General features: G+C 43.8%; 1 protein-coding gene across 1 annotated transcript in view; it reads left to right on the forward strand.

The window, feature by feature from the left end:
- The window catches only part of LOC126091586 (calaxin-like), a 129,411-nt gene that overhangs the window by 71,350 nt on the left and 38,394 nt on the right, over nt 1-19,667 (forward strand). The window contains exon 3 of the mRNA XM_049907074.1: nt 1,712-1,965. Within this exon, the coding sequence (XP_049763031.1) occupies nt 1,712-1,965 (254 nt within the window). The remainder of the gene's footprint in view (nt 1-1,711; nt 1,966-19,667) is intronic.

Below are 19,667 nucleotides of genomic sequence, written 5' to 3' on the forward strand. Positions count from 1 at the left end.
CAGAATGTGTTGTGAGCACAACAGATAATGTTTCGCCTACTAACACAGTTCAACAAATCTATAGCTGAAAGACTATCGTGGCGTTCTGTTTATAATTTTTCAGACGCTCTTTTTCGAAACTGACTATGGTTTCATGCGGAACGTTAGTTTGCCCCGTTTCTGAGAAACATTTAGCGCATGGTTGTGTCTTCACGTATACTCTATGTTCTTTGACTGCCTTTCTTTCGCTTATAGTTGATCTGACAGTATTTTATTGCTTACTTTGAATGACTATACAGCAGTATTTCAGTATGGCATTGGCGGACATTCGCCGTTTGTTACAAACATCTTTTGTTAGGTGATACGTGATTTCTAACTTGGAGATGCGTGACTTAAAGACTCCTTTGTCACAGATGGGAAGTTATCAGCATGCTGAGATACCTGAGATACTTACTGACAGTTCGGAAAGTCCTTTTTTTGCCTTTCTAAAATCACGCAAGAGCACGACTGAGCTGAATCCTTCCATTAAATAGCTGCCGGATGCCTTGTCTTCCCTTATCACAAATGAACTAATGTCAAACATTTATACTGTTCGGGCAGTGCAGAAAGACTGACTCTCATGATGCGTTTCACAGTTGAAGACCACGTATCTCTGGGATCCGTAACCACTGTAAGTATAATGAAGAAAGACGCCGTCTGGGTTGCATTATACTTTCTTGTTCGGATAACTGATTTCGACGCGTAATATAGGTCACCTTCAGACCCATATATACAGGGTGTTACAAAAAGGTACGGCCAAACTTTCAGGAAACATTCCTTACACACAAATAAAGAAATGATGTTACGTGGACATGTGTCAGGAAACACTTACTTTCCATGTTAGAGCTCATTTTATTACTTCTCTTCAAATCACATTAATCGTGGAATGGAAACACACAGCAACAGAACGTACCAGCGTGACTTCAAACACTTTGTTACAGGAAATGTTCAAAATGTCCTCCATTAGCGAGGATACATACATCTACCCTCCGTCGCATGGAATCCCTAATGCGCTGATGCAGCCCTGGAGAATGGCGTATTGTATGACGGCCGTCCACAATACGAGCACGAAGAGTCTCTGCATTTGGTACCGGGGTTGCGTACACAAGAGCTTTCAAATGCCCCCATAAATGAAAGTCAAGAGGGTTGAGGTCAGGAGAGCGTGGAGGCCATGGAATTGGTCCGCCTCTACCAATCCATCGGTCACCGAATCTGTTGTTGAGAAGCGTACGAACACTTCGACTGAAATGTGCAGGAGCTCCATCGTGCATGAACCACATGTTGTGTCGTACTTGTAAAGGCACATGTTCCACCAGCACAGGTAGAGTATCCCGTATGAAATCATGGCGGTGAATCGAGTAAGTACAGTACATACTGACGAAACTAAAATGAGCTCTAACATGGAAATTAAGCGTTTCCGGACACATGTCCACATAACATCTTTTCTTTATTTGTGTGTGAGGCATGTTTCCTGAAAGTTTGGCCGTACCTTTTTGTAACACCCTGTATGTTACTGATAAGTGCAACTTGTCAACAGGGCGAAGACGCAGAGAATTTAATTATCTTGAAGAAAAACATAGCAAGTGACCGGAGGGTGTGTTTCTTCACTAGCGTGGTACGTTTTTTGGCTACGAGTAGTTGTCAGTTATCTGGTGAAAGAGAAATCGATAGAGAGACTGACGCGCCGTTGCAGGGACTGGACCGCGTGGTGTTCCGCGAGCTGCTGCACAACACGTTCGACCTGGTGACGGAGGAGGTGCTGATGGACCGCGTCTTCTGCGCCTTCGACCGCTGCAACGACGGCGTGGTGCGGCTCGAGGAGTGGGTGCAGGGGCTGTCCGTCTTCCTGCGGGGCACGCGCGAGCAGCGGACCGCCTTCTGCTTCCTCGTCTACGACCTCAACAGCGACGGCTACATCACGCGCGACGAGATGTTCCACCTGCTCAGGTCAGTCAATAACAGTGCAGGAGAGGCTTACCACTGACTTAAGCAACGTAATAGTCGGAGGTGGTCCCTTCATGTCATCCCCAGAATCATGTGAGCAGACCAGCTCGACGTAACAATTTCAACGACATACACTACAGGCCATTAAAATTGCTACACCAAAAAGAAATGCAGATGATAAACGGGTATTCATTGGACAAATATATTATACTAGAACTGAAATGTGATTACATTTTCACGCAATTTGGGTACAGAGATCCTGAGAAATCGGTACCCAGAACAACCACCTCTGGCCGTAATTACGGCCTTGATACGCCTGGGCATTGAGTCAAACAGTGCTTGGATGGCGCGTGTACAGGTACAGCTGCCCATGCAGCGTCAACACGATACCACAGTTCAGCTAGAGTAGTGACTGGCGTATTATGACGAGCCAGTAGCTCGGCCACCACTGACTAGACGTTTTCAATTGGTGAGAGATCTGGAGAATGTGCTGGCCAGGGCAGCAGTCGAACATTTCCTGTATCCAGAAAGGCCCATACAGGACCTGCAACATGCGGTCGTGCATTATCCTGCTGAAATGTAGGGTTTCGCAGGGATCGAATGAAGGGTAGAGCCACGGGTCGTAACACATCTGAAATGTAACGTCCACTGTTCAAAGAGCCTGTAACCTCCCCATCACTTACCGACCTTAATGACAGTGAAAAATTAAACCGCGTGTACCTAATGGAAATTTGGGAAAAGCAGTCGTCACCGATGTTAATCTGTCGGTTAAGAGGGAGGAAAGGGTTACATCTAAATGAAAGGAAAAATGCAAATGAAACTGGTGGAAATTAATTTTGAGAAAAGGGTAAAATTAATAAAGAAAGAAAATGTGCGGTCGTTATGTTAACAATTAACTAGCGGTAATTAGATATTTGAGATTTGGGGGAAATTACGGTCGCCAGTTCTATGGACAATTACTATAGTAACTGAAAAAGAAAGGTTATTACACATATAATTTGCACTAGAAGCGTGGCAACTGAAGGTTGACACGTGTAGTGTGAAAACTGAAAGTTTGTCAGAGGTAATAAATTTCGCTACACTTTGACTTAATTTAGCAAAAGAGTTAATAAAACCGGAAAATTGAAAGTTAATTTAGTGACTGAAATTAATAGTGAGCTTTGTTTCTGAAGCACATCGAAATTCAGTAAAATACTGTTAGTCTTGGGCTACCTCAACAATCATTTCAAAAGCTACTTGAATCTACGCAATTTAGAAATAAGAGATTTAACTTTGAACTTGAATTAAATGATTCTGAACAATTGACAATAGTAATATTTAGTACGTACCAAGCTGAGCTGCAGTCACAGGTAAGCTAAAATATGGTAACAAAACTCACACTATTAATTTGTGCTTGTGTAATCTAAATATTGTAGCCAGCTATGAATACTTTAACTGAACTTTGAAATTAACCAAGTCAAATGGAATGATATTACTTTAATGCTGGCGTTTGAATTTCAACGACACTCAGGTTCATTTCGGAAAAGGAAGGGACCCTGCTTGGTAATGCAATTGGGACAATGAGCAACAAAGGTTCATGCTAAGTAGCTGTAATTTTGTGATGCAACAATTTCAAAAGCTGAGGTCTGCCGTACAGTTCTAAAACTTTACGTGCTTCCACTCTTCCTTGTTGGTTGATTGAAGGTTTGAAATCGTCGATCGAGGAGGTGGCGACAGTTACTCATTGTCGGCCGTCGCTGTAGCAGAAACTGGATGTTGGCGCGCCTTCTTCTCGACACGGTCACCAGGCGAAACGGGCTCTTGATGTGCGCCAGCTAATGCTTCCTGTCCGCGACACCGTGTCAGAAACTATCATAGCAAGTCGAGCGCAATTACATGCTGCCAAACCCCGAAAGCGCGGCAACTCGCGGGAGTGTCACACAGCCCACCTGCTCCACCGCCCTACTCCAGCCAGACTCTCCTCTGCCCGCGCTCCACGCGGCAGAGTTAACACTACCAGAGATCCTAAACACTCTGGTTCTCCACACGACCTATCGATGTATTCGTTCGATACCGTAGTTTTCCCTAGGCAAGACCCAGCGTAAAAATACAAATAATATTTACAAAACAACCAATTATACATCGACATAAATGCATAAATATACACTCCTGGAAATGGAAAAAAGAACACATTGACACCGGTGTGTCAGACCCACCATACTTGCTCCGGACACTGCGAGAGGGCTGTACAAGCAATGATCACACGCACGGCACAGCGGACACACCAGCAACCGCGGTGTTGGCCGTCGAATGGCGCTAGCTGCGCAGCATTTGTGCACCGCCGCCGTCAGTGTCAGCCAGTTTGCCGTGGCATACGGAGCTCCATCGCAGTCTTTAACACTGGTAGCATGCCGCGACAGCGTGGACGTGAACCGTATGTGCAGTTGACGGACTTTGAGCGAGGGCGTATAGTGGGCATGCGGGAGGCCGGGTGGACGTACCGCCGAATTGCTCAACACGTGGGGCGTGAGGTCTCCACAGAACATCGATGTTGTCGCCAGTGGTCGGCGGAAGGTGCACGTGCCCGTCGACCTGGAACCGGACCGCAGCGACGCACGGATGCGCGCCAAGACCGTAGGATCCTACGCCACTTCCCAGCAAATTAGGGACACTGTTGCTCCTGGGGTATCGGCGAGGACCATTCGCAACCGTCTCCATGAAGCTGGGCTACGGTCCGGCACACCGTTAGGCCGTCTTCCGCTCACGCCCCAACATCGTGCAGCCCGCCTCCAGTGGTGTCGCGACAGGCGTGAATGGAGGGACGAATGGAGACGTGTCGTCTTCAGCGATGAGAGTCGCTTCTGCCTTGGTGCCAATGATGGTCGTATGCGTGTTTGGCGACGTGCAGGTGAGCGCCACAATCAGGACTGCATACGACCGAGGCACACAGGGCCAACACCCGGCATCATGGTGTGGGGAGCGATCTCCTACACTGGCCGTACACCACTGGTGATCGTCGAGGGGACACTGAATAGTGCACGGTACATCCAAACCGTCATCGAACCCATCGTTCTACCATTCCTAGACCGGCAAGGGAACTTGCTGTTCCAACAGGACAATGCACGTCCGCATGTATCCCGTGCCACCCAACGTGCTCTAGAAGGTGTAAGTCAACTACCCTGGCCAGCAAGATCTCCGGATCTGTCCCCCATTGAGCATGTTTGGGACTGGATGAAGCGTCGTCTCACGCGGCCTGCACGTCCAGCACGAACGCTGGTCCAACTGAGGCGCCAGGTGGAAATGGCATGGCAAGCCGTTCCACAGGACTACATCCAGCATCTCTACGATCGTCTCCATGGGAGAATAGCAGCCTGCATTGCTGCGAAAGGTGGATATACACTGTACTAGTGCCGACATTGTGCATGCTCTGTTGCCTGTGTCTATGTGCCTGTGGTTCTGTCAGTGTGATCATGTGATGTATCTGACCCCAGGAATGTGTCAATAAAGTTTCCCCTTCCTGGGACAATGAATTCACGGTGTTCTTATTTCAGTTTCCAGGAGTGTATATATACAAATAGTAAAACAATTACAATATATAAAGACACATAAATGTCATATCTTGAGGTAACAAGACAAGGAAAAAAAATTATAGTTCAATAGATGGAAATAGGAGGAGATGCATTTCCGGCGTTACAAGCCGTCAATGGGAACAAGAGGTTACCGAGACGTGTAACCAATGACTCCCCATACCATCAAGCCGGGTGATACGCCAGTATGGCGATAACGAATACACGCTTCCAATGTGCATTCACCGCGATGTCGCCAATCACGGATGCGACCATCATGATGCTCGATTCATCCGAGAAAATGACGTTTTGCCATTCGTGCACCCAGGTTCGTCGTTGAGTACACCATCGCAGGCGCTCCTGTCTCTGATGCAGCGTCAAGGGTAACGGCAACCATGGTCTCCGAGCTGATAGTCCATGCTGCTCTGCAAACGTCGTCGAACCAAAGAACAGCCACAGCTAAACCAAGAACAGGCAGCCCTTATGTACCGAAGGATATGGACCTTCGAACATTGCAACGATCAGGCAGGTTCTCATAAGCCACACATTTCTCTGTAAGCGACGCATGAGTGGTGTATTGAGCCACTACAGAGTGGCGTGCGGCTGAACGAGTTATCTGGGGAGATTAATCGCGCTATACCCTGTGGCATACCGATGGAAGGGTTTGAGTTTGGCGAATGCTACGAAATTTTTACCTACCAACTGTGAAGTACGGATGAGCTGTTGTTACGGTACGGGACTGTTTTTCATGGTGAGGATGTGGTCCCATTATTGCACTTAAGAAAACACGTAATGTGGAAGCGCATGAATGCAAAACACGTAATGTGGAAGCGCATGAATGCATTTCACAGCATTCTGTACTGCATACAGTAGAGAAACAGTTCGGAGACGATGACTCTATTAACCTGACAGTAACGGCCGTCATAAAGCAGCATCCGCGAGGCAATGGTTTGTGTAGAATAACATTCCTGAAATGCACCTGCGTGCTCAGAGTAGCAGCGTGAAAGCAATGGAACGCCTTTGGGACGTGTTAGAACGTCGATTTTGCTCCTGACCCAAGTGTCCACTATCGCTTCCTTCTCTGGTTTTGGCTGGTGAGGAAGAAGGGGCTGCCATTCCTCCACAAACATTCAGACTTTCATTGAACGTGTCCTCAGTAGAGATGAAGCCGTCATAAAGACGAAGAGTGGACACACATCCCATATTAATATCCGCTAGTAAGTGTCCAGATACTTTTGATCAGATAATCTATCAGCACATTTTCCAAAAGATGAGTGCTTCTCGTTATTGCGTTCCCTGGAAAATAATATTGCCTGTCATTTCTGGTTAAACTCTTGTTTGCTGGCCACTGTGGCGCAGAGGTTCTAGGCGCTTCAGTCCGGAACCACGCTGCTGCTACAGTCGCAGATTCGAATCCTGCCTTGGGCATGGATGTGTGTGGTGCCCTTAGGTTAGTTAGGTTTAATTAGTTCTGAGTCTAGGGGACTGATGACCTCAGATGTTAAGTCCCATAGTGCTTAGTGCCATTTGAACTATTTGAAACTCTTGATTCACTACTTTTTGGAGTGACTTGCAGTAGAAGATCAATGTGTCTTTCTAAGTTTTCTGTATATGTGTGTGTGTGTGCTCGAATGTATAGTTCCATTTAATTACAACGCATCCTTTACTCACGGCTAGGCGCTGACTTCAGTCACGGTTCTGGTAGGCCTATTACAACTATATTCTCACTGCTAAAGATACCAGTAAATTCGTATCATTCGTTTCTCTCTAGTAAATACTTTTTCTTGTTATGCTGAATAACGGTGCCAGAAAGGAGAAAGGAAAGTCCCTGCCATCAAAGTTACTGGTCAAAAAGGCAAGTAGGCAAAGAAGACCGAATTTCTACTCTGATTTTGGCAAGTTCGGTAACGTAGTTTTCTGCTCCCTAAGGGGCTGACTGTGATGCGCCACCAAACCATCGCGATGCTTAATTTCGGTGACCGCCCTCGAACTCTGCCATCAGGGTGGCTGATATCGGTGTTTGTTTCCATATACCCATCACAACTCCCGATGGAATCAGAAAACTATTACCTCCATGTCGTTGTTCCTGGACCACGCTAAATGTGTTTTCTAACAAGACACTGAAAAGACTAACCTTATTGTACCGTACAGTCAAATTCGCAACACTAAGTAAATTTCGAACATAAATATCAACCTTTAGAACATATAGATTCACATTTACCTCGTAAATGAAATGTAGAATGAGTCGGTTCTTAATTGCAAAAACAGGAACAGCTGATATTTGTTGATTACGGCGCCATCTGCCATGAATGAGAAGCTATGGTTTGAGGAAACCGTACGTAATTTTCAGTGCAGAATCTGAATCCATACCGATTACAGAAATGGATGTATGTTTGCATCTACATCTACGTGATTTTCTGATATTCACAATAAAGTGCCTGGCAGAGGGTTCAATGAACCACCTTCAAACTGTCTCTCTACCGTTCCACTCTCCAACGGCGCGCGGGAAAAACGAGCACTTAAATTTTTCTGTGTTAGCCCTGATTTCTCTTGTTTTATGTGATGATCATTTCTCCCTATGTAGGTGGGTACCAACTGAGTGTTTTCTCAATCAGAGGATAAAACTGGTGATTGAAATTTCTTGAGAAGATCCCTTCGCAACAAAAAACGCCTTTGTTTTAATGATTGCCACTCCAATTCACGTATCATGTCAGTGATACTATCTCCCCTATTTCGCGATAATACAAAATAAGCCGCCCACCTTTGAACTTTTTCAGTATCATCCGTCAGTCCCACCTGAGACGGATCCCACACCGCACAGCAATACTCCAGAATAGGGCGGACAAGCGTGGTGTAAGCAGTCTGTTTAGTAGACCTGTTGCACCTTCTAAGTGTTCTGCCAATGAATCGCAGTCTTTGGTTGGCTCTACCCACGACATTATCAATGTGATCGTTCCAATTTAGGGTATTTGTAATTGTAATACCTAAGTACTGAATTTACAACCTTCAGATTTGTGTGACTTATCGCGTAATCGAAATTTAGCGGATTTCTTTTAGTACTCATGTGAATAACTTCACGCGTTTCTTTCTTCAGGGTCAATTTCCTACTTTCGCACCATACAGATATCTTGTCTAAATCATTTTGCAATTAGTTTTGGTCATCTGATGTCTTTACAAGGCGGTAAATTATAGCATCATGTACGTATGTATGTTCTACATCGTCTCCAAAGCAACTGGACCTATTTCAAACATACTTGTACATATATTCCTTACTGTCATAAAAAAAATCGGTGTGGAGGTAAGAACCGTCTATCTACCATAGTTCAGGAGACATGATGTCAAACAATTAGATGCGTGGCAAGTGCCGAATCAGGCATGACGTTTAAATCACTTCTGTGTTAGTAACTCGTATGTAAATTGAAGGTGGAGAGGGAGAAAGGAAACGAAAGGGAAGGAATTACCGATTTCAGCTGCATTGGGACTTTATGCGGCATGAGCGGCGACGAGTGAAAAAGTGTGCGGGATCGACATTCGAACCCGGAATCCCCTGGTTACTAGACAGTTGCGTTAATCGCTGCGCCACCCGGACACAGTGTTTTCACAACTGCTCGGGCTATCTCTGCATGCCTCCTGGCCAACCCACACTCCCACCTAGCGTCACCTATCCGCAGTCTCCATCCATGTCGTCCCTGCTCGCTGCTTTGAGATTCCAACAAGAGGTCGAACGTAATTGGCGTATTCACACTGCAGGTGGTAGATCAATTGCCCATCGAGGCGAATCAGTCATATGAACGCTTGATGTCTGTTCTTTCTGACTAGCCCGACATAAATGTATTATTGTACGGCACGTAGTTCAAGAGATTGTTGTTGTTGTTGTGGTATTCAGTCCCGAGACTGGTTTGATGCAGCTCTCCAGGCTACTCTATACTGTGCAAGCTTCTTCATCTCCCAGTACCTACTGCAACTTACATCCTTCAGAATCTGCTTAGTGTATTCATCTCTTGGTCTCCCTCTACGATTTTTACCCTCCACGCTGCCCTCCAATACTAAATTGGTGATCCCTGGATGCCTCAGAACATGTCCTACCAACCGATCCCTTCTTATAGTCAAGTTCTGTCACAAATTTCTCTTCTCGCCAATTCTATTCAGTACCTTGTCATTAGTTATATGATCTACCCATCTAATCTTCAGCATTCTTCTGTAGCACCACATTTCGAAACCTTATATTCTCTTCTTGTCCAAACTATTTCTCGTCATGATTCACTTCCAGACATGGCTGTACTCCTTACAAATACTTTCAGAAACGACTTCCTTACTCTGAAATCGATACTCGATGTTAACAAATTTCTCTTCTTCAGAAACGCTTTCCTTGCCATTGTCAGTCTACATTTTATACCCTCTCTACTTCGACCATCATTATTTTGCTCCCCAAATAGCAAAACTCCTTTACTACTTTAAGTGTCTCATTTCCTTATCTAATTCCCTCAGCATCACCCGACTTCATTCGACTGCATTCCATTATCTTCGTTTTGCTTTTGTTGATGTTCATCTTATATCCTTCTTTCAAGACACTGTCCATTCCGTTCAACTGTTCTTCGAAATCCTTTGCTGTCTCTGACAGAATTACAATGTCATCGCCAAACCTCAAAGTTATTACTTCTTCTCCATGGATTTCAATACCTACTCCGCATTTTTCTTTTGTTTCTTTTACTGCTTGCTCAATATACAGATTGAATAACATCGGGTAGATACTACAACCCTGTCTCACTCCCTTCCCAACCACTGCTTCCCTTTCATGTCCCTCGACTCTTATAACTGCCATCTGGTTTCTGTACAATCACTTAATCTTTGTCATAACTTTTTATAAAAGATCAATCTTCTGTTGATACATTAATCACCCGTCAATAATTGACTACAATAATGAAAGGGCCGCCCTTTCATTAAATTATTTCAGCACTGAAATTCATTTAGACTCTGATAAAGGTGATAAACTCTGATGCAGGCTAACAACAACCACCACTGTCAAAGGGCAAACTCAAATTAGCAGATGCATGGCCCACGTGGACAAGTGGAAGACTTACTAATGAAACTGATTGCTCTCAGGGCGTAAACTCATAATCGTCTGTAGCCTTTTAGATCATACCGCAAGACCAGTGTAGATTCGCAAGCTTCCAGTCAAGGTGTTCATGCAGTAACACTTTTCATTTCCACCAGAGTATATATAGTTTTTGATGGTCTTCACTACCTTGCTCACGTTCTGAATTATCATCTCTGCCAAGCAGATTTTTTATGTTTACGTTACGAACTGTACTAACGGGACATGAGCAAACTTCTGTAATCGGCATACGGTGATGTATCTTTAGCGGGCAGACGATATGTTGACACGCGACGCGCGCCTAAGACAGGGTTCTGCGCGACGCGGCGGCGGCAGGCAGCGAAGCAGTGCAGCGATGGCGCCTGGCGATAGGGCGGCGACGGCGACGGCCTGGCAGAGCAGAGCCCTCTATCTCCGCAAAGTAGTGGGCGGGCCAGCGGATGCGACTCGGGCGGGCCGACGCTCCGCTCCTCCGTGCGCCCAATTGCTTCCCGGCGTCGGAATTTATGGACGGCAGTAAGGCCGAATGAACTCTCCACGCGGAACCTCAGCGGAATGGGTTTCTCAAAAGCGAACTTCCTACAGCCCTGCCCTACCAATGCTTACGTGCGCGTGCAGAAAGTTGTCGGCAAGAGCAGCTAGTTCTCATATACGATGATAGCTCTCGCATCTAAGGAAGAGAAGGGATGTTAAAGCAGGCAGCGTTAACATGGGAAAGAGGAAATTTCTCAGCCTGTCACGAAGACAACGTCGATATCAATGAAAGTATGATTATTTATGTTGATAGGTGTAGCGCAATTTCGTAAGGCAAGCGTCAGCTTGTGTGCTGGGGAACTTAAAGCGAAGGTATAGGATATGTGAAAAAGAGAGCAGAAGGAAAAAGAGCCGCTCGGAAATTACTAATGCGGTGGGTAGAAGGTAGGAGGGTATTGTAGCAGGATAGTCTTCTGCGAGACGTTGCTGCGCGTCTGAAATTACTTCACACGCAACAAGAAAGACTGTGCAGATTGTTTTAACTTGAGACAACTAAATATCTCGATAACGACGCATCCTACGAAAAAAAAGTTCTGAGTGAAAAGTTTATATTAGCAAAGGAGATATCACTCTGTGCCATAACTGGCCACCTGCTAACCACCCTTCCTGCATGGGCGGAGTAAATTCTGTGGTTTCAAAAGCGAATCCTCCATTTTTATTGCATAGAAGCTGACAAACACGGCACTGCCCGGGTATTCATTTTGCCGATTGTCTACTAGAAACGAAAAAAAAAACTGTGTTTGTATTGTAGTATCAAAAAATTCATATTCATCTATTCGTGAAAACACGTTTGAAATTATGAAACAATCGTACAAAGAAATACGCATAATGTACATATCTATAAGTACAGTATCCCTGACAGTCTGTACGCTGGGCGCAGCTGCTACGCATATCTGCAACGTGATTTAAGATTTTGTAGCGACTCTACGGCAACGCCTCTTCATAGCTCTACAAACGACTCTTGTTTTCGCACACAGCCGTTTGCGCTTCGCAGTTGAAAGCTATCAAAAGCGCTGCCAGGGATTTCCTTAAGCTGACTCGACCGTAGGAGTGTCCTTGTAGTGAAGAAAAAAATATTAAAACTTCATGCACGAAGCGGCAATTTTTCACGCATCTCGGTGTTTATGGCGTCATATCTCAAACTACGTGCCGTACAATGATTCATTTGTGTCGGACATGAATTTTTCAGACAACTCGGTGTTTACGAGTAGAATTAAGTAGGTAAAAAGACGAGGGCTAGTAGAAATCCTTGGGTAACAGAAGAAATATTGAATTTAATTGATGAAAGGAGAAAATATAAAAAATCAGTAAATGAAGCAGGAAAAAAAGGAATACAAACGTCTCAAAAATGAGATCGACAGGAAGTGCAAAATGGCTATGCAGGGATGGCTAGAGGACAAATGTAAGGATGTAGAGGCATATACCACTAGGGGTAAGATAGATACTGCCTACAGGAAAATTAAAGAGACCTTTGGAGAAAAGACAACCTCTTGTATGAATACAAAGACCTCAGATGAAAACCCAGTTCTAAGCAAAGAAGGGAAAACAGACAGGTGGAAGGAGTATATAGAGGGTCTATACAAGGGTGATGTACTTGAGGACAATATTATGGAAATGAAAGAGGATGTAGATGAAGATGAAATGGGAGATATGATACTGCGTGAAGAGTTTGACAGAGCACTGAAAGACCTAAGTCGAAACAAGGCCCCGGGAGTAGACAACATTCCATTAGAACTACTGATAGCCTTGGGAGAGCCAGCCCTGACAAAACTCTACGATCTGGTGAGCAAGATGTATGAGACAAGCGAAATACCCTCAGACTTCAAGTGTTGTTGTTGTTGTGGTCTTCAGTCCTGAGACTGGTTTGATGCAGCTCTCCATGCTTCTCTATCCTGTGCAAGCTTCTTCATCTCCCAGTACCTACTGCAACTTACACCCTTCAGAATCGGCTTAGTGTATTCATCTCTTGGTCTCCCCCTACGATTTTTACCCTCCACGCTGCCCTCCAATACTAAATTTGTGATCCCTTGATGCCTCAGAACATGTCCTACCAACCGATCCCTTCTTCTGGTCAAGTTGTGCCACAAACTTCTCTTCTCCCCAATCCTATTCAATACTTCCTCATTAGATATGTGATCTACCCATCTAATCTTCAGCATTCTTCTGTAGCACCACATTTCAAAAGCTTCTATTCTCTTCTTGTCCAAACTATTTACCGTCCATGTTTCACTTCCATACGTGGCTACACTCCATACAAATACTTTCAGAAACGACTTCCTGACACTTAAATCTATACTCGATGTTAACAAATTTCTCTTCTTCAGAAACGCTTTCCTTGCCATTGCCAGTCTACATTTTATATCCTCTCTACTTCGACCATCATCAGTTATTTTGCTCCCCAAATAGCAAAACTCCTTTACTACTTTAAGTGTCTCATTTCCTAATCTAATACCCTCAACATTACCCGACTTAGTTCGACTACATTCCATTATCCTCGTTTTGCTTTTGTTGATGTTCATCTTATATCCTCCCTTCAAGACACTATCCATTCCGTTCAACTGCTCTTCCAAGTCCTTTGCTGTCTCTGACAGACTTCAAGTAGAATATAATAATTCTAATCCCAAAGAGAGCAGGTGTTGATAGATGTGAAAATTATCGAACTAGCAGTTTAATAAGTCACGGCTGCAAAATACTAACGCGAATTCTTTACAGACGAATGGGGAAACTGGTAGAAGCCGACCTCGGGGAAGATCAGTTTGGATTCCGTAAAAATACTGGAACACGTGAGGCAATACTGACCCTACGACTTATCTTAGAAGATAGATTAAGGAAAGGAAAACCTACTTACGTTTGGTATAAAAGGGCATATGTTTGTGGAACCTCTTCTCCTGACGGCGGCACAGTGGTTTGCGCGCTACTATGGTTCAAATGGCTCTGAGCACCATGGGACTTAACATCTATGGTCATCAGTCCCCTAGAACATAGAACTACTTAAACCTAACTAACCTAAGGACATCATACAACACCCAGTCATCACGAGGCAGAGAAAATCCCTGACCCCGCCGGGAATCGAACCCGGGAATCCGGGCGCGGGAAGCGAGAACGCTACCGCACGACCACGAGCTGCGGACTGCGCGCTACTGTCTTGATACTTTTTGATCACGTCTCCTACGTGTTAAGTGGTTGAATTTCTCTTAGAAGTTTCTTTCAAACGCCACAGAGAAGAGTCTATTGTTTCTTTATTAAAAAAAGTCGGTTTCGTAAGAACGTTCGACAGTCAGTACGTCGGTTGGTGTTCTGCTACGCAGTTCCTTCAATCGTAAAGCTTTTTGTTGTGTGGTTCTAATAATTCAACACATTTATCATGAGAACATCAATAGATTCTACCCCTATAATCAATAATTTTATGCCTCCATTTTAATATTTCATGTATAGGATTTTATGTGAGTTTTTCATTATTTAGCATGTTTGCACAAAAGGCAGACAGTTATTTCTATCGTCAGTGTAGGGAATCTGCGGGCCATGTATCATGTGTTTCGGAGAGCTTCATTATGTATGCATTGTTGTCTTTGCAACATATTCATATTTCCGTAGTTCGCCAATTCATAACTGAGAGGCTGGAATAAATTTCTAGATTAGAGATAAAAATAAAAAATCGTGGCGCTTTAGAGGTACCCGAAAGACTCAGTAGAATGCAGCACTTGTCAGAAAAGTTGGTAGCTTCGTGAAGAATCTGCATCTACCGGCACTGGCATTCAAAAACTGTTTACCTTCCAGTTATGAGCAAAGCATTGGTATGACGCGAATTCGCGACACTCGCCATTACGGGGTTAAAATGATTGTATTTTTCTTTCTTGTTATTTCATCTCCCTCGCCCCACATGGGCGGGGAGTTATCTGTCAACGATTGCAGTTCACCGCAGTTCAGGCAAAAATTTAAAGCATAGTAAAAAATTGTAATGGCGTTATAAAACTGAATGTTTCCAAAAAATAAAATACAGGTGGACAGCTGTCCTAAGACGATTTGTTGTCTGATTAAGATATATAAACAGATGAATGAAAGAGTGCCAGGGGTAGAGGTATCAAGGAATTTTTAGCGTTTTGCGTTGTGCATAGGAATGGGTTTTTGTTGGTAGATGTTTGATGGAAGGATTTGGGAGAGTGAAGAATGATGCAGTTCCGAACCAAGCCTCAAGACGTCTGTGGAGGGGAGGGGCGATGAAGGGAGCCCTGACAAGGGGGGAAGGGATAGAATGTTCTAGATCTAGTAAGACGGGTATATTTTAGGGCGGATTTCACGGTCGGGTAAGGGGAAGCGATTAAAGTATCTTTGGGAGAGGGTATAGAGAGAGAGAGAGAGGTGTAGGGTTGGAGGAATGTGGTGGTACAAGTGCGGCAGAGTGCCAGGATAAGAGAGCAGAAGGATCGTTAGCGCCGAGTTTGTGGGTAACGAATGATATTCGGAGGTGTTCAAGATGGAAGAGTAGGGTGGGGAATTTTGTAAGTAGGTAGAGGATGCGGCAAGGGGAGGGTAAGCGGATCCGAAAGGCGACGCGGATTGCGTGGCGCTCTAAGATCTGTAGGGCGTGATAGAAAGAGGGAGAAGCGGAAATCCATGCGACATTGGCGTAGCAGAACATGGGTTGTGTAAGGGATTTGTAGGTGTGCAGTAGTCCGAAGTATTTTAGTCTGTTAGTTAATTGGATAGGATGGTCGTAGATGGTAGGGTAAAAGCTGTGGGGGCGGAAGTCTCGGGTGGTACGTCCTATAATTGTTTCTTGGTATTTGGTAGTGTTGATTTTGAGGAACCGTTGTTTGTTCCAGGAGGTAAACTGATTGAGAGGGATTTCTGTAGGGTAGGGTAGAGGATTGTGAATAGTTTTATAGCGCTAGATGGCTCTCTCCGTTCGGTAGTGATAATTAACTTTGAGAAATCCGCTTCAGTTGTACTGACATTCATTTACACCAAGACCAATTTCGTGATTTTAAAATACTATCTTCTGTTGTATGAAATTATAGTATTTGGTAATACATATCAAACATGTTATGTTTTAGCAGCGTGTTATGTATGACCAAATAATAGAATTTCATGCGCCTGAAGATGGGATTTTAAACTCTCGAAAGCAGTCGAGGTTAGTACAACTGAACGGACTCTCTCTAAATTAATTATCACGTCTCACAGTTGAGGATGCCATAAATTCCAAATCTTATGCCATCTGGTAGTGTTACGTCTTGATAAAGGTAACAGATATGTCATTGAGCATTAAAATTGCAAAACCGTGAAGGCGGTGTTCAATAAACGTCAGACCGGCGTAACATGTACTACATGCTTCGGTATGCAAATTTTTGCATCTCAACGCAACCGCACAAGTTAGGTAGGTATAAATAATGACAACTAAGTTTTGCATGCAAGGGCAGATTACACAACCTGTTTGTCACAGAGAAATCGCATTTGAATGTTATTTCTTTATGAGGCGATTGTGTAAAGAAGGGAAACGTCTACCAGCATATTTCAGAATTCGACATCGGCAGTATCGTGGCTTATTGAGACTATGCTTTATCATTCCATTATATTGTTATCAAACCTCTTCTTCCAGAAATTAAAACTCTCCAGAGAAAAAATTAAAATACTTTTTCGAAGCTCTTCTTGCAGAAAAAACAAAGTTCTCCGTCGTTAAATTAAGATTCTTCTTCGTTGTAAAATTTTGAACTACCCTTCAGAAGGAAAACCTCCTTTAGATAAAAAAACTAATCTCTCTCTCTTTAAAAAAATTGTCGAAGAAACTTATGTCTTTCCCAGAGAAAATCAAACTACATGAAATGTAATCGTAGTAGCGAATATGGGCAAGCATCAGCTGTATAATGAAATGACGACAATGAAAGTTTTTGCCGGACCGGAACTCGAAGCTGGATCTCCCATTAATCGTCAGCGGTCGCCGTACCATTTGGCTACCCGAGCACCACTCACTTCCAGACCCAAGCTTGCATACGTCGTCAACCACGTATCTACAACCTGTACTCGTACATCCTTCATGTTTATTCCCGTACAGGGGAGACATTTTGAAAGTCGAGTGCCTGGTGTCAGCGGATAAACAAGATATTGCAGTGCCTGCTTTATTCCGATTTACGATGCCAATGCCGAAGGAATATTGCACTGTAAATCGGTATAACACAGGCACTGCAATATTGTAAAAATCAAACTATTCTTTGGGAAAAAAGAAGTGTATCGAGTGTTATACACCTAATGCGTGCCGGGTTATAAGTGCGAGTTCTTTTATTTTTCGTCCAATTCCACCACAAACGAATAAACGATGCCAGGATGCTGTGAACCCAATTGTTCAAACATCGGAGTGTCAGAGCTTTATTTTAAAACAATTTTTTCTTTGATGCTGATTGTATCTGTGACGAGTTTATACAATTTGATTCGCACAAATGTGGCGAGCAGTAACTTTTGGATGCTCCGGCAAGCTTGCTCTCAATTTTTATTCGGGTATTTCATATTCCGAGTATGTACCGGTGTGCCATTTTGACTACACAGTAGGTCACTTTCAGAGCTTCTCCCCCGAGTAATTTTCCACGTAATATCCACGTAAGTAACCGAAACCCACAACGATATCCATTACGTCTACTAGGGGGCCGGAGGTCTTCGTTTTCACATGCCATCTGCCCGATTCGTTCAAATGGCTCTAAGCACTATGCGACTTAACATCTGAGGTCATCAGTCCCCTAGACTTAGAACTACTTAAACCTAACTAACCTAAGGATATCACACAGATCCATTCCCGAGGCAGGATTCGAACCTGCAACCGTAGAAGCAGCGCGGTTCCAGCCTGAAAGGCCTAGAACCGCTCGGCCACAGCGGCTGGATCCCGGTTTGTAATAGGATGCGTAATTTTGTGTTTTAACTTGGTTACAGATCTTTAATTGTACATTAAATTGTCATTCTTGCTCTGTTGTGCTTTTTATGTCACTGTTTCACTGGAAGTTGGTTGCATTGTGGTTGTCATCTTGGATTTTTCTTTTACTTCAAGTACGTCTGTCTGTGTGCCACATTTCTCATATTGTTATATAATGTTGTTTGCAACTTCGTTCTTTAGTTATTATTGTACTTACCGTATAGTGCATGGTGTTTGCCTTTTTATGTCTTGTCTTTCACGTTAAGAGCATATGCTCGTTTGTGACAACATTGTTGTACAGTGCTGTTTGTAGCTCTGCTCCAGTGTCACTGTTATCACTACCGCTGGTGTTTGTCCAGTTGCGCTTTTATTTTACTTCAAGAGTAATTTCTATACCAACTTCATAATTTTGTTCTGTTCTGCTTTTTTGCAATTTTGTTTCTTTGGCACTTTATAACCGTCGTCGGATGCATGGTCCCTATAACCCAAAATAAAGAAAAAAATACCAAGATAAACTAAACTCGGTTTGAACAGGTCTCGGAAGACCCTAACGGTACTGACCGACCGCCGTGTCATACGCAGCCTTCAGGCATCACTAGATGCTGATATGGAGGGGCCTGTAATCAGCACACCGCTCTCCCGGCCGTTGTCTGTTTTCGTGACCGGAGCCGCTACTTCTCAGTCAAGTAGGTTCTCAATCGGACTCCAAGGGCTGAGTGCACCCCGCTTGCCAACAGCGCTCGGCAGACCGGACGGGCACCCATCCAAGTGCTAGCCAAGACCGACAGCGCTTAACTTCGGTGATCTGACGGAAAACCGTCTTACCACTGCGGTAAGACCATTAGCTTCAATAATGAATGGCTGGGACTAAAAGCTGTCAAACGATTTTATTTCTACATCTCAATGCTCTGAGAAATACTAAAACAATTCACAGCACATAGCATACCATCTTTTAGTTCTTATCCCTGTCTTATTGACAGCACTTTGGATGCTACAGCTGGCCTGTGAAAATGATCAGTTTTGTTTAGCTACTATACTTTGTGAGTTTTATGTTTAAGATATATTCCTGGTTGAATGTACTTACTTTCTGCTCTGTTTGTTGTTGTTCCGATTTTCACCTTTATAGTCGTGGCACAAACACTTTTCAGATCGTGTTTTGCACAAAAACAGCCATATTTCCGACTAAAATCTTTGTTTACATCGAAGTATTATTTCTATGGTCAAAGTTATATTTTGCTTACAAAATCTGAAAGTACTGTTTCCAGTATAAGCACAGTCTAACTCGTCAAGTCATGACACTCTTGCTCATTTTTGTTATTCACTGTGATGGCAGCTTTCCAAGCGACATAAAAGCTACATTTCTGCATCCGGTATCGGATGAGTGCGAGTAGCATCGTGTATATTGATTAGTAATAAAGTTTTTACAATAGGGAGCGTATGTAGTGCCACAAAAATCGGCAGTAAGTAAGAAGTTACACCACATTTGTCTGTTTTTAGTTTCCTATTGACCACGGGAGATATAAAACGTTACATCACAGGACAGTTGTTTGCGATTTTCTTGTAACCTATAGATATTTACAGAAGATTCCTATTTTCTTTTAAGGTAAAAAAAAAGACTAATAAGAGTAGAGTACCT

This window comes from Schistocerca cancellata, chromosome 1, assembly GCF_023864275.1.
Source record: "Schistocerca cancellata isolate TAMUIC-IGC-003103 chromosome 1, iqSchCanc2.1, whole genome shotgun sequence".
NCBI lineage: Eukaryota > Metazoa > Arthropoda > Insecta > Orthoptera > Acrididae > Schistocerca > Schistocerca cancellata.